Consider the following 12,840-nt stretch of genomic DNA (forward strand, 5'->3'; position numbering starts at 1 on the left):
GTGTCTCAGCAACCCAAACTAGAAAACGGCGGGGGGAAGTGGAGAATAAGGTGGCAGTCATATCAGAAGTGAAACGTGGCGCAAGGCGGGCGTCGCCCCTCGCTAAACGGGCTGGGAGCCGGCAGCGCGGCTTCTGCTGTGGAGGAGGAGGGCGAGAGTCACTGGGAGGCTGGGACCCTTCTAAGGAAGCAGTCAATTGCCCACATCCGGCCCCCACTGTGTCAACACCTAGCGACGCCGAGATGAAATGGTTGCGCACCTCACGCTCCCACCCGGGGCACCGCGGCTCGCCGGTGGGCTTGGAGCGGTTTCTAGTGCCCCGCGCCCACAACAGGGCCGGGGGCCTCCACCGGCCCGGGCAGTACGTCCTGGCAGCTCACGATTTACCCCGCACCTTTCCGCTAAATCAACCCCAGATTTAGGCGGCAGCTTAATAACGAGTTAACTGGGTAATTTTGACGTCTCGCCTCATTCACCTAAACCCTCTCCAGGCTTCTCCCTCGTACATCCTCCTCCGCCCACCTGGTCTCTTCCTAGACGGGTTTGCGCGAGTGTGAGACCTAGGGCGGGAGAGCGAGATCCGCGAACGCGCAGGGTTGGAAGTCGCTAGAGGGAGGTGTGGGACCGGCGAGGAGGGGGCTTCGTAAGGGAAGGGGGCTGGCAGGCGGAGAGAGTAGTGGGAAGAGATGGGAGGGGGTGAGGGGGTAGAAGGCGGAGGGCTGGGAACGGCGGACTAGGCTTCGCCCCATCCGAGCGCTCTGTCTCTCGCCGCGCAGTCTCGAGGCGGCGCGGACTTGTGGGGGAGCGTCAGGCAGCCGAGGTGCCCGCAGGAGGCAGGCCGGCCCCGGGCGCGCACGCTCGGCCGAGCCCCGGCGCGCCCTGCGCCCGCGCCTGCTGACAGCTGCAGCTGGGCTCCAGCCGTCCGCTCGCAGCTACTCGGCCTCCGCCCCCTCGGGCTCCCTCCTCTCCGCCCTCACCCCTCCAGCCCCGGTGCGCTAGTTTCGCAACTGCTTGCCTCTCGCCCCGTGCCCGGCTGTTTTCCATTTCCCGGCCCCTTCTTCCTGAGTAGTTTGCCCCCCGCATTTGGGGAGAGGGGCTGGAAAGGGGGCAGGGGAGCGTCCAGAGGAGAAGGAACCAAGGGCGGGTGGAGGAGGAGGAAGAAGAGAATCGCCGGACCTTGGGGAGGCGACCCCACACCACCCTTTCTGGTCATCTCCCCTCCCGCCCCGCCCCTGCGCACACTCCCTCCCGGGCGAGCTACTTTCGGACGAGGAAAGTGAGGGCGGCCCTGGGTGACAGCGCCGCGGGGCCAGTCCCGGGGAAGCCGCGCGTCTGTTCAAGTCTTGTCTGCCACGCTCCCAGCCAGGGACCGAGGATGGCTTCGACCACAACCTGCACCAGGTTCACGGACGAGTATCAGCTTTTCGAGGAGCTCGGAAAGTAAGCCTGCATCTGCACGTCCCCTTTCCAGCGGAGGGCGGGTCGCGTTACCCCCGACCCACCGGCCTCCCGCGTGGGGCGAGGGAGTTTGGGAGACCAGAGGAGAGGGAGGAGGGCCAGTGGTGTGGCAGCTTTGAGAAAGGTGCTGGCTTAGCAAGAGGAGGGGACAGAGACGGGAACAGACCCTCCACCCCGGCTGTGGCCGATTCCGATAATCCTAAACCCACCTTCTCCCGCTCCCCCACCCTCTTGCACTAGAGACTTAGTGGATTTACGATCCCTGCAGTTGTAGATGTCATCCTGAGAAGTGTGCGAGCGTGTGTGTGTGTAGAGGAAACAAGAACCCATGTAAAATGCAACATAGATCATGTTTTCTGTAAATAGAGATGCCTCCTGGTTAGCCGGCGTGTCCGCCGTACGACCCACGTACGGATGAGAACTCACTGCCACAGACGGTGCCATATTTATTGATGCCGAAAGTTCAACTTGGCATAGAGTCTATTTCGCATCCAGTAGTTGTTCTGTCCAGGAAAAGGGTCACCCAAAGGAACTCGACCCCCCCGCCCCATATCCACAATTATTCTTTGTACCAGATTATTCGCTCATCATCATCCTTCCTACGATTTACATGTACCTCTTGGCATTCTCTGGGAGGATTTATTTATACAGGCAGCGGAAAAGACTTGGAGACCGAGAGAAAGCTTCCCAAGGATAGCCTAGCGTTGTATAAAACGACCTCCTATACTCGACTGGCAGAACTCCTTGGAGAATTTAAGGAAGGGGACCGGAGACCTCCTGAGGACCTTGTGCTTAGGGACCTAGGGGTCAAATCGTGAATGTTGATTTATGTAGCATCCAGCCCAAACCCAATTCCTCTATCGCTAGTGCCAACTATTACTTATAAAAGGGGTGCATTTATATATATATGTGGTTGTTTTATACAATTGAATTCATGAAAATGTAATTATCCTTTAAATGTAATGAAAGTTATATCCTTATATATTTATATGTTGTCTGCTGTTAAAACATGGAGAATATGTCGGAAGAGCAGCTTAATTCAAATCTCTCCCTTCCCCCAGCTCAAAACAGGGCACAGAAATCACGATATCAGGATTTGTTAAACCACACAAATAGTCCCAAGATTTATATTTTAATGAAAACAATCGCCATATTTACTCACTCAGAGCCACATTAAATTTTTTTTTTTTTTTTTTTTTGGGTAACAAAATAAATAGGCAGCAGATTTTTGCTGCTCCTCCTCAGCCATGCTCTTTGCAGGGTTTCTTCTCTTTTCTTTCTTTCTTTTTTTTTCTCAGAGCATTTGGTGCTGTGTGAGTGTGAATTGTAAAATGTTTTCTAATTTCATGTGCAAACAAGAGCCGTCGTAATTGGCAGTTCCTATCATTTTGTTGATTAATAACGTGTGCTCCCAGTTAAATAAAATTTACTTTTGTTCTTCAACATTAAAGAAGGTTTGGGTTTCCAGGAAGAATCGTTCATTTTCTGGATATTACTGTAGTGCACTGATATTTTACAAATCACTAAATGCAATAAAAATGCTCAGATTGCTATAATTTTTTAAAAGGATATCAGAGCTGATTATATTGATGACATGCTAATTATTGGTTTTCAGGGGGGCTTTCTCAGTGGTGAGAAGATGTATGAAAATCCCTACTGGACAAGAATATGCTGCCAAAATTATCAACACCAAAAAGCTTTCTGCTAGGGGTGGGTATTTTCAACCACATATACAGTATATGTTAATTTGTCATGTTGATGTTGGTTCTGTTGTGTGTAGCTATATAGTTCTAACTGAACTGTAGACTTATGTTTTGAGATTATTTCCTTTCTGAATGCCTCTTGGTATGTATAGTTTAAAAGTAAGTGAACACGAAGAATTTTAACAACAAATTATTAAATAATTACAACTGTCCTATGAGCAGTACCATACATAACTCTATTTTAAAGCAAATAAGTGTCACTAAGTGCATTTTGCCTTTAGCTGTGCTGTGAAATAACTTTCAGAAATACCCTGGAATGGAAAAATGTAAGTCTCACAACTGTCGTTATTCTCTTTTGCTTTTAAGGGAAAAATAGGTCACAGCTCAGTTGAATCATATTTCAGTTGTAGTTACACTTGAACTTAATTCATCAAGGTATATTTAACAGTAATAGCTTTGGGAGGAAAAATTTATCATTGCTATGTTCTAGGAAGTTCAGTTGATTTTCGTGTTTCTGTGTGCAGTCCAGACCTTTACTGGGTCTTCCGCATTAAGCCTTCTCATGGACTCCTGTAATGTATTTTACACATGTTTTATAGCCACAGAGATAATTCTTATCATAAAATAGCTGTTGACATACGCAAAAAAACTTGAAGGGACCTCACTGCATTCTATTTTGTTGAACTCATGTGAAAGTACTTACACTGAAATGTTAGGCATTCTAATTATTGTGAGCACGTGTCTGAGGTATTTCCATGGGACTTTATGGTTTAATGAAATTTAAATGAAATTAAAATGAACAAAATACCACAGTATAAGCCCATTTTGGTGACCTGGTTTATTTTAAGTAATGAGAGAAGAAATCCTATTAGGGTTAGATTGCCTCATTTAATTTGTCTTCTAAAAAGTCCTGCTTCGTAGTATCTTGGTATCCTTGAGTTTGATCTGTGCCATGATCCCCTCCTCCCATCCCCATTGTTACAAATTCTACTTTTAGCAAATACTTAAGGTTTAGATTGGCATTTCAGTTTATTCATTTGAGTGAGATTTTGTTGTGATTTCCTTCATCCGATTTTAACAGTATTCTGAGGAAAATCTATGTGCTGAACTAACTAGTACCATAGCTTCACAGCTTAAGAACTAATGAGAAGCACGTTATGCTTGATTATGTTCCCCTTTCCCTTTTCTCCCCAGTCAAAAAGAGTTGCTAAACTGTAAATGACATTTTAGTTTTTAAAAAGAAAAAAATGAAAATGTGTAATTCTTTCAGTGCTTGTATGTTTTCTTTCTGTGTGCCAGGTACTTTTGTCAAGAGTAGGGTTATCAGTTCTTTTGGAGGCATTATGACCCCTATCTGAAATCTCTCAGTGGCTTTAGATTTTCTCTCAAAACAAATCAGTCTTGTGCTTCACTTTTACTGATGTTGTTAATTAGAGTCATCCCTCTTCATCTACCCTAATTCATACTCCCTACATCAGAAAGGCAAATACATGTGTCTCTGCTCACACATATTTTATTTTCCTTTCTTCTGCCTCCAGTCTATGGAAGATAAGTCTTCTCTAACTTGATGGGATTCCTTCTTCCTGCCAGTGTTCCTCACCTGCTTATACTCTGCTTTAAAGAACATCTACACCCAAAGCCACCTTGCCTCATCTGGATTCAATGATTCCAATTACATTTAGGAAAAGTAATTAGAGTGAAGTACTAGAAGACATGGTTCTTCTTCTCCAGTTTTCTTTCCTTGTGACTGATTTTGGGCAAGTTTCTTAACCTGCCTATGTTAACCCTTCTGAGGAGTGAGGTGGTAAAGAAGCAGGTGTTGGAACTAAATGCTCTGGATTTAAATTCTGATTCTCCTCCCTATTAGCTGTGTAATCTTGGGCAATTTACATATTTTCGATGAGCCTTCATTTTCTCATCTGTAGAATGGAGTAATAATGTAACCCTTCCTCTTATAGGGTTTGTGAGGAGTGAATTAATATGGTATAGAAGAGCATCTGGTACATAATATGTCTTCAATGCATATTAGCTGCTATTATTATCTCTTGGGTTGTTGTAAAGATCAGATGAGATTACTTATATGAAAGAATGTGAAAATTATAAATCCAGGGGCAGCCTTGATTTAGCTGTGAGAACCCAATTTGAATCTTTGCTTTACTACTTCTTGTGTAAATTTGGTTTAGTCACTTAACTTTTCTTGATCTCAGGTTCTTCATCATTAAATGGGGCAGAAGTACTCATAGGGTAGCATGGGTTGTTTTGAGGATTCAGTGAATTTTATGAGAATCACTTCTTAATTGCAAAGTACTCAGTCACTTTTACCTATTACTGCTCTCTTGTAAAATGTTATAGTACTTTCCCGCAAAATGTTCAATTTATTTTATCACCACAATAATTAGAGCTGCTTATAGCATATGTATACTTTAAATGTGTACGTTAGTTTAAACTACCCGTATTAAGTTATAAACTCTTAAAACAAGCTTTCATTTTTTAGTGTAACATTTCACAGCATTGCGTACATAGGAGGGGCTCAGTACAGAGTGACTAGGATCAAATGTGCCTATTAAGTGGTTTGTGAATAAGTTAAATACTTAGTTTATCCCTAGGAACAACCAAATACTAGATGTAATCTATAAAGTAGTATATTAAGAGCATATGCTTTAAAATATGAACATTCCTTTAAAAACACTCCCTTCTCAGAATATAATAATCATTAAAATGATCGTTGCAGAAAAATTTTACGATAATATATTTAAAGGGAAATTAGAATGATATGTAAATTAGCATACTTTATTTTCCTTAACATTCTGATTTTTTTTCTTTTGACTGTGCTTAGCAGTTTTTGTAGAGCATGTAATTTTTTGTACAAATTTTTGTTTGTGTTATTTAAAATACAATGCCTTTGTAAACCTAAGCTTTAAGCCTGTTTGTTTTAAAGACCAGGTAGGTCCTCCAACTCAAATAATGTTCTTTAAATGTAGCATTACAACTGAAAAGGAAAGACCATTGTCAATACATTTAAGATCATGAGGGATTGCCAAAAATTTGGCTATCTTCCTGCACAAATTTGCACATCCAACTATACTGTCACCCAGGCACCCATCTGTGCCTAGATGTTAATGGATTTCCAGCAGACAGTTTCAGTTGCATTTCCTCTCAGCTGTTAGTCACACAAACCATATTTGGGAGACTCAGAGTCTGTTGAAGAATTTCTTCCCTTTTACATTAACACGTGCATGCACAGAGCATTCATTATATGATACTGATCAGATCAAGTACACTGATATATAATTTGGCTTGTTTTAAAAATAATGTAGAAAAGTTTCAAACATATTTTATATGAAATTTCTGTCTTAAGTTTTTCATTAGATGGGATTAGAAGGCATACTTAATAAGTGGTGGTTAGTGATGATAGAATTTTGTCTCCTGTTTTTACCATGGGAAGTGGAAATCGTATCATTTTGGTTCCAGACAATTAGGTTGGTACTCACAAATGCTAATTTGCTCTGTGGTTTTGATATTTTGTTGATTTTGACATGTTTATAACTGTAATGTATTTGTCAGGTTATGTGGAATCATTGAAGGGTTGTGATTGCAGTTCAGAATCCAGTGGATTGCTGGTTCTGATGGAAGATGTCCTTAGAAATAGTATTTGTGATTTATTTCACATTTTAAAGGCTTCCTGTGGTAAAAGATTTTTTATGGTAGTAATGACTTCTTGATGTTCATTTTCCAATGTAATTTTTGATCATTAGAAAGCACTTTTTAGGGGCGCCTGGGTGGCTCAGTGGGTTAAGCCGCTGCCTTCGGCTCGGGTCATGATCTCAGGGTCCTGGGATCGAGTCCCGCATCGGGCTCTCTGCTCCGCAGGGAGCCTGCTTCTTCCTCTCTCTCTGCCTGTCTCTCTGCCTACTTGTGATCTCTGTCAAATAAATAAATAAAATCTTAAAAAAAAAAAAAAAAGAAAGCACTTTTTATTACATGGGGTCTGATATGCCACAAGTCATTGTATTTGTAAAATGTAAACTACAACAGAAGCTTTGAAATAGTTTACCCTATTACAAAGATATTTTAACTCTACTCCCTTGGTAAAGTTAAAAAAAAAATTTCATTTTATATTTCTGTAATACTTCATAGATACAACACAGTTAAATCATTTGGAATTCGTTGATTTTCTAGTTTTGTTAATTCCCAAATTGATGATCTTAGTAGACTATGAATCAGGACTTTTTAAAACTACTTGACCATATACAACAAATTAGGTCTCCTCTGTGAAATCTGAATGTTGCATATATGTCCTCAAATAGTCTTTTTTTGCATTATAATAGAGATGTCAATAACTAACTTTTGTTACTTTTTTTCTTCCTTGGCATCCAGGCAGTCAAGAAATTACTGCAGCTTTTCAGCCGCATGGTTACTTATTTTTAAATTGGAAGCAGAACTGAGATGTTAAAGATGAATCAGATTGTTCTGATTACACATTATTGATTTGGCAGTTTGGAGCTAATTGGGCAAATTAATATTTTTGAAAGTTTCTTGGTTTGAGCAGTGTTTTAAGAAAAAACTAGTAAATTATTTTTATTTTTGCATATGGAATTTCTACAGCTCTTTAATTACTGGGCCCCAAAGTGGCATGTATCATTTTTAGCATTTAGTGTCCTTTAGTTATGTTTAGTCGTATTTGCATTCTTACGTAGGTTTTAATATTAGATATCTATTTTCCTCTTTTGGTGAATGAGAGCATTATTGATATTCCAACTGGTTATGAGATAAAAATGTATATCTGCATTTTTAGGAAATAATAATCTTTTCTGTATTCCAGCATTATTCAGATAGGCAAACTTAATAAAGAGTAGGTTGTCAGATGCCTCACTGTGATATTAATAACTAGTGTCAACTGATCACGCAGTAGGAATTGAACACCTGGAGAAGAACCTTCATTGTTTATACAATTAGATTAATACTTTTCATTTCCCTTGAAATATTGAATCAACTCAGTATAAAAATTAAAATTTAGTAGTAAATTTTTATGAGCCCTTTTAAGGTTAATAATCATGAATTGTTATAAAGCACACACTGGGATTGTCTTGGGCATTTAACCTCGTTAAGTGCTAAGTAGAATTTGTTAAGTAGAATTTTATTTAATTTTTAAAAGTCTTTCTTGGGGGCTGCCTGGGTGGCTCAGTGGGTTAAGCCTTTGCCTTCAGCTCAGGTCATGATCTCAGGGTCCTGGGATCGAGTCCCACATCGGGCTCTCTGCTAGGCAGGGAGCCTGCTTCCTCCTCCTCCTCTCTCTCTCTCTCTCTACTTGTGATCTCTCTCTGTCAAATAAATAAAATCTTTAAAAAAAAAAAAGTCTTTCTTGGGCTGATACCGAGGCAGACCAGCTCTTAGTATCTCTAGGACTGAGTTGGCATTTTCTTTTTTTTTCTTTTTTTTTTAACATCTGTCCCTCTGCATTTATTAGCGTATGGTGTACACAATGTTTCTTATTATTGACAATTAGTTAATGATTGTTTAGTAAATTGTGTAGCTATACATTAAATGGAGTCTAAGCAATATTTTTATTCTAAACAAAAAAACCTTTGTAGTAATTTACATTTCATACTACTTTATAGATTATTAAACACATTCACTTCTGTGGCCTTATTTTATATATTTTTATTTATAAATATTGAATGAATACAGTAGGCAGAGTATTAGGAAAAGTAAGTCTATTTACACAAATAGACATCATAGATGACATAAATGGTTTAAGTCTAGCATGAATAAAGTGCTGTTGATTTTCAAAGGAGGGAAAGATTATTTCTGCCTTAAGAGGTAATAAAAGGCTTTTATATAATATGGATTTAAATAAAATTTTAAAACTATAATCAGTTAGGGTTCAAGTACTAAAGTCTAAATAAACAATTTAGTGAGATTATTCAGGGTCTTTCGTAAAAAGGACTATCTCTTACACATCTTTTATTTTCTCAGTGCAACATATAGAATCAAGTATTTCTTTGGGAAAATATAGAGTTCCAACTTGTGAGAAAAGATAGTGTTTTCATTGCTACAGTAACATAAAATCAAATTGAAGTTTGACAGTCCCTCCATGCTGTTTTCTGGAAGGAAAACAGTGTGGTGAAAAATCTTACTAAAACATTAAGAAAAGGATTACAGAAGAATTAAGTGTTTTGGTAAATTCAGTTAACTGATTGAAAATATCTCAATACACAGTAAGTTCCTAGGATTACTTCTTCTAAATGTTTCAGTTTTTGCTGAAAAGAGAAACTCAGTCCTTAACCAAAACACAGAGTTACTCAGGCATTCTGTTTCTCCCGGCTCAACTTGTTTAACCAGTGAAGAATGGAAGACAAATGTTTGTTGTTTTTTGTTGTTTCTTCTTAGAGAACACTGTTGTATGTGTCAAATTCATACAAAAAAGTGGCAAGTGAGAGAAAAATATAAAACTGTCAAGTGTTATAAATATTTTATAAAATTTATAAATTATAAAATGACAGTTTTATATTTGTTGGAAAAATAACAAGTGCAGTAAGTCATATAAAGGTATATAGATAATATTGTCATGTAATATTTATGTACCGTTAATTATTCTACCTAAGAGTCTCTTCTCTTTTTTTAGTTAGATTATATAGAGATTAAAAAATTTTTATTACATAAAATCTTAAAAATGAAATTATGTTTTATATATTATGAAACAGCGAGTACCCAATAAACCTCTATTTAATAGCAAGAGTATTCCCTCTACTTTTCAAGCTACCTGTGTTTCCCTTTCTGATTCCCATCTCTTGCCTTGCTCCAGGAGTTAATCACTATCTCTTACTTTTTAAGAAGAGAAATCTCTTTTTATTTCTCCATGCCCTGGAACTTTTTAATTAATTGGTTGATTTCACTTGGCCAATCAATTACCAGTGGAAAATTTATGCTGTCATTATCTAGGTATATTTAATTGTCTTGTATATGTATTTACATGCATAAATTTATGAAATAAACCATTAATTCTCATATTAGTATATAATTTTATCCTATTCCTTAAGGCTAGGGAAGGCATAAATTATTTGGAATTTATTTAGTAATAGGAAATTATTTTCTTCCTATGTCTTTCTGAAGTAATTTCATTAATGATGATGCCTATGCATTGAAATAAAGCAAGAGCAAGTTATACAAAACTATCTTATTTAAGGTAAATATAGTTAGTGAAAATTAGATTTTTATTCTATCTTATAGAGAAGTTGTAGAGCTGAGATATGTCACATCATGCCATTAGTGTTTAAATTAAAATTTGATATCTTGGTAAAGAAATATTTTTGTGATTTTTGGAAACTGTGTTCTGATAACTTGAATTTCTGCTGTGAAGTGTATTCATTAGTAATCCAGGCCCAAACTCTACTCCTCCCTGATGAACTCAGTAATTTCCTCCTTCTATGAATGGTGTCATAATTTTCCTGGACTTTCAAACGTGCTTGATTTTCTTTCTCTTCCTTAAAGTATCTCAATGCTTTCCATCTCTTCCTTTTTCACCAGTCTAACTTGAGGTCTTTTTTTCTTGCTTCAGCTCTTTTAAACAGCTTCCTAAACAGGTTTTCCAGCTGATGGTTTCCACGTTTTTAAAATTCATTTATTCAGTTCATCATTAGACCTTTCAGTACACACTGTGCTGGGCATCTTGATAAATTGTAGGGATACAGAGGTGAAAAGATAAGAAATCTGCCCTCAAGTACTTTGTGTTCTATTAGTGTGGATGATCACTTGGCAAGTACAGTATAGTTTTTGAGGACTATAATAGAATTATGCACAGGGCTTTCATGTAGATACAGGCTGAAGGAGGTTGTTGTCACTCATTTCTTGAAGAGATGTGTGAGATTGTGTTTTTGAATGGCAGTTGAGTCTGGCAGAGGAGGGAGAAATGGTTGTCCAGGCAAAGTAAGCAACCTGTTCAGAGGAAGGGAGAGCGTTCTGGATCCACCCTCCAGAAGAGTGAGTACAACTAGTGCTGTTGAGATTAAGACTCTGTTCAGGTGCTGCTGCCTCCATGATGCTGTCTCTAACACATTCTCTACCCTTCCTTTCCTTCTTTAGTCCAAAGTGATTCTTTTCCTCCTCCTTTGAATAGCTTTTTCATGTTTCTTAAGCAGCTGATCACATTTCTCCTTTTGTATTTTAGTTATATATGTTGTAGATTTCAAACATCTTGTGGACATTTTTAAGCTTATCTTTGAATCTGTGTGCCTGGTACAGTAATAACAATACTGAAGATACTTGTAAATGTTTGTTGGATGCTGGACAAAATAATGAGTAAGCAAATAAGATTCTTTCTCCAGAACTACACATATGCTTAACACAGAGAGACCTGTGAAGAAAAGTAAGTGAAAATTGAGTTAGGGTTTCATGTCAAATGGGATACAGTAACTCTATAAAATTATTTTTAATCCATAAATTATTTCATTGGTTCCTTGATGACAAATTATGCTTTGTTGGAAAGAGTATATAATTTAATAAGTTTTTGAACAGCTATATGTAAATTCTTATTGCTTTTTTTTTAAATCATGTAATGTAAAGTGGCTTAATAATAAGGGGTTAACATTTTCATGGTCTGTGTGTCCATTAGAACCACTTCAGTAATCCCAGATTCATGCTATCATTAAACTATTTTAAGTGTTTGGATTTTTAGGTTTCTATCCATTCTCCAGAGGTGCTTACTTTTGACTTTTTTTTTTTAACTTTATTTATTTATGAGAGAGAGAGAGAAAGCATGAGCAGGGTTTAAGGGCAGAGGGAGAAACAGACTCCCCATTGAGCAGGAAGCTGGACGTGGACTCGGCTCAATCCCAGGACTCCGGGATCATGACCTGAGCGGAAGGCAAATGCTTTACCTACTGAGCCACCCAGGTGCCCCTGACTTATTTTTTAATTAAGCTCATTTAAAAAAGAAATTTGGCGATACTTTATATAGTTTTGGATACACAAATCATAGATATTATTTGTTTTTAGAGAGTATTTGATTTTTTTAGTAAAGGCATTTGGAGGCCAGCTGTTAGAACTGCTGTGTCTGTCAATTCAGAAACTTGGTAAAAGGACTAAAAAGTGTGCTTTTCAGTATTGGAACTCCCTTAGAACAATTTATGTTTTAAAGCACTTATTTCTTTATTAGGGGTTTCACAATCCTATAATTTTATGGTGTATCATATATGTATGTATACATATATATAACATATTCACACACATATTTTAAGAAGACATGCTGTTATTTTCATAAAAACATGCAAAATATTTGTATGTAATCATGGTGGAAAAAGTGATTTGTGATTTGTGAAATTAGTTCAGCTGAACATTATGGCCATTTTGTAGAAATTTTATCCATGATTAATTTTTTAGTAAAGCAAGTTGTATATGCTTTTATATTAAAGATTATATATACATTAATATTTGCTAGGTGCAGAGAGAATTGTATACTTTGGACATATCTCTGAAATACTTTTTAATTATTCATTACCAATTTGTATAAGTACATTAAAAATTGTATCATAAAAATATATGTATACTAATTATGCAGTTTGGAGAAATACAGAAAAACAGAAAGAAGGCAACATATTCATTGTTCAGTTTTCCCAGTTACTGTTGAGTTTTGTCTTTTTTTTTTAATTGATCAGAATACTGTACTAAAATACACAATTTT

At 38.0% G+C, this 12,840-nt stretch overlaps 1 protein-coding gene across 15 annotated transcripts in view; it reads left to right on the top strand.

Annotated features, from left to right (window-relative positions):
* Positions 1-768: 768 nt before the first annotated feature.
* Positions 769-12,840, top strand: part of LOC111153485 (calcium/calmodulin dependent protein kinase II delta) — a 326,696-nt gene continuing 314,624 nt past the window's right edge. For 14 of the 15 annotated variants that reach the window (XM_022512565.1, XM_022512533.1, XM_022512557.1 and 11 more), the window contains exons 1-2: positions 769-1,440; positions 3,074-3,168. In XM_022512565.1, coding sequence (XP_022368273.1) covers positions 1,376-1,440; positions 3,074-3,168 — 160 coding nt within the window. In that variant the 5' untranslated portion in view covers positions 769-1,375. The remainder of the gene's footprint in view (positions 1,441-3,073; positions 3,169-12,840) is intronic. The other variant, XM_022512618.1, reaches the window with a different exon arrangement.

The sequence above is a fragment of the Enhydra lutris genome, unplaced genomic scaffold (assembly GCF_002288905.1).
Source record: "Enhydra lutris kenyoni isolate GAN:26980312 unplaced genomic scaffold, ASM228890v2 scaffoldscaffold3, whole genome shotgun sequence".
In the NCBI taxonomy this organism is placed as follows: Eukaryota; Metazoa; Chordata; class Mammalia; order Carnivora; family Mustelidae; genus Enhydra; species Enhydra lutris.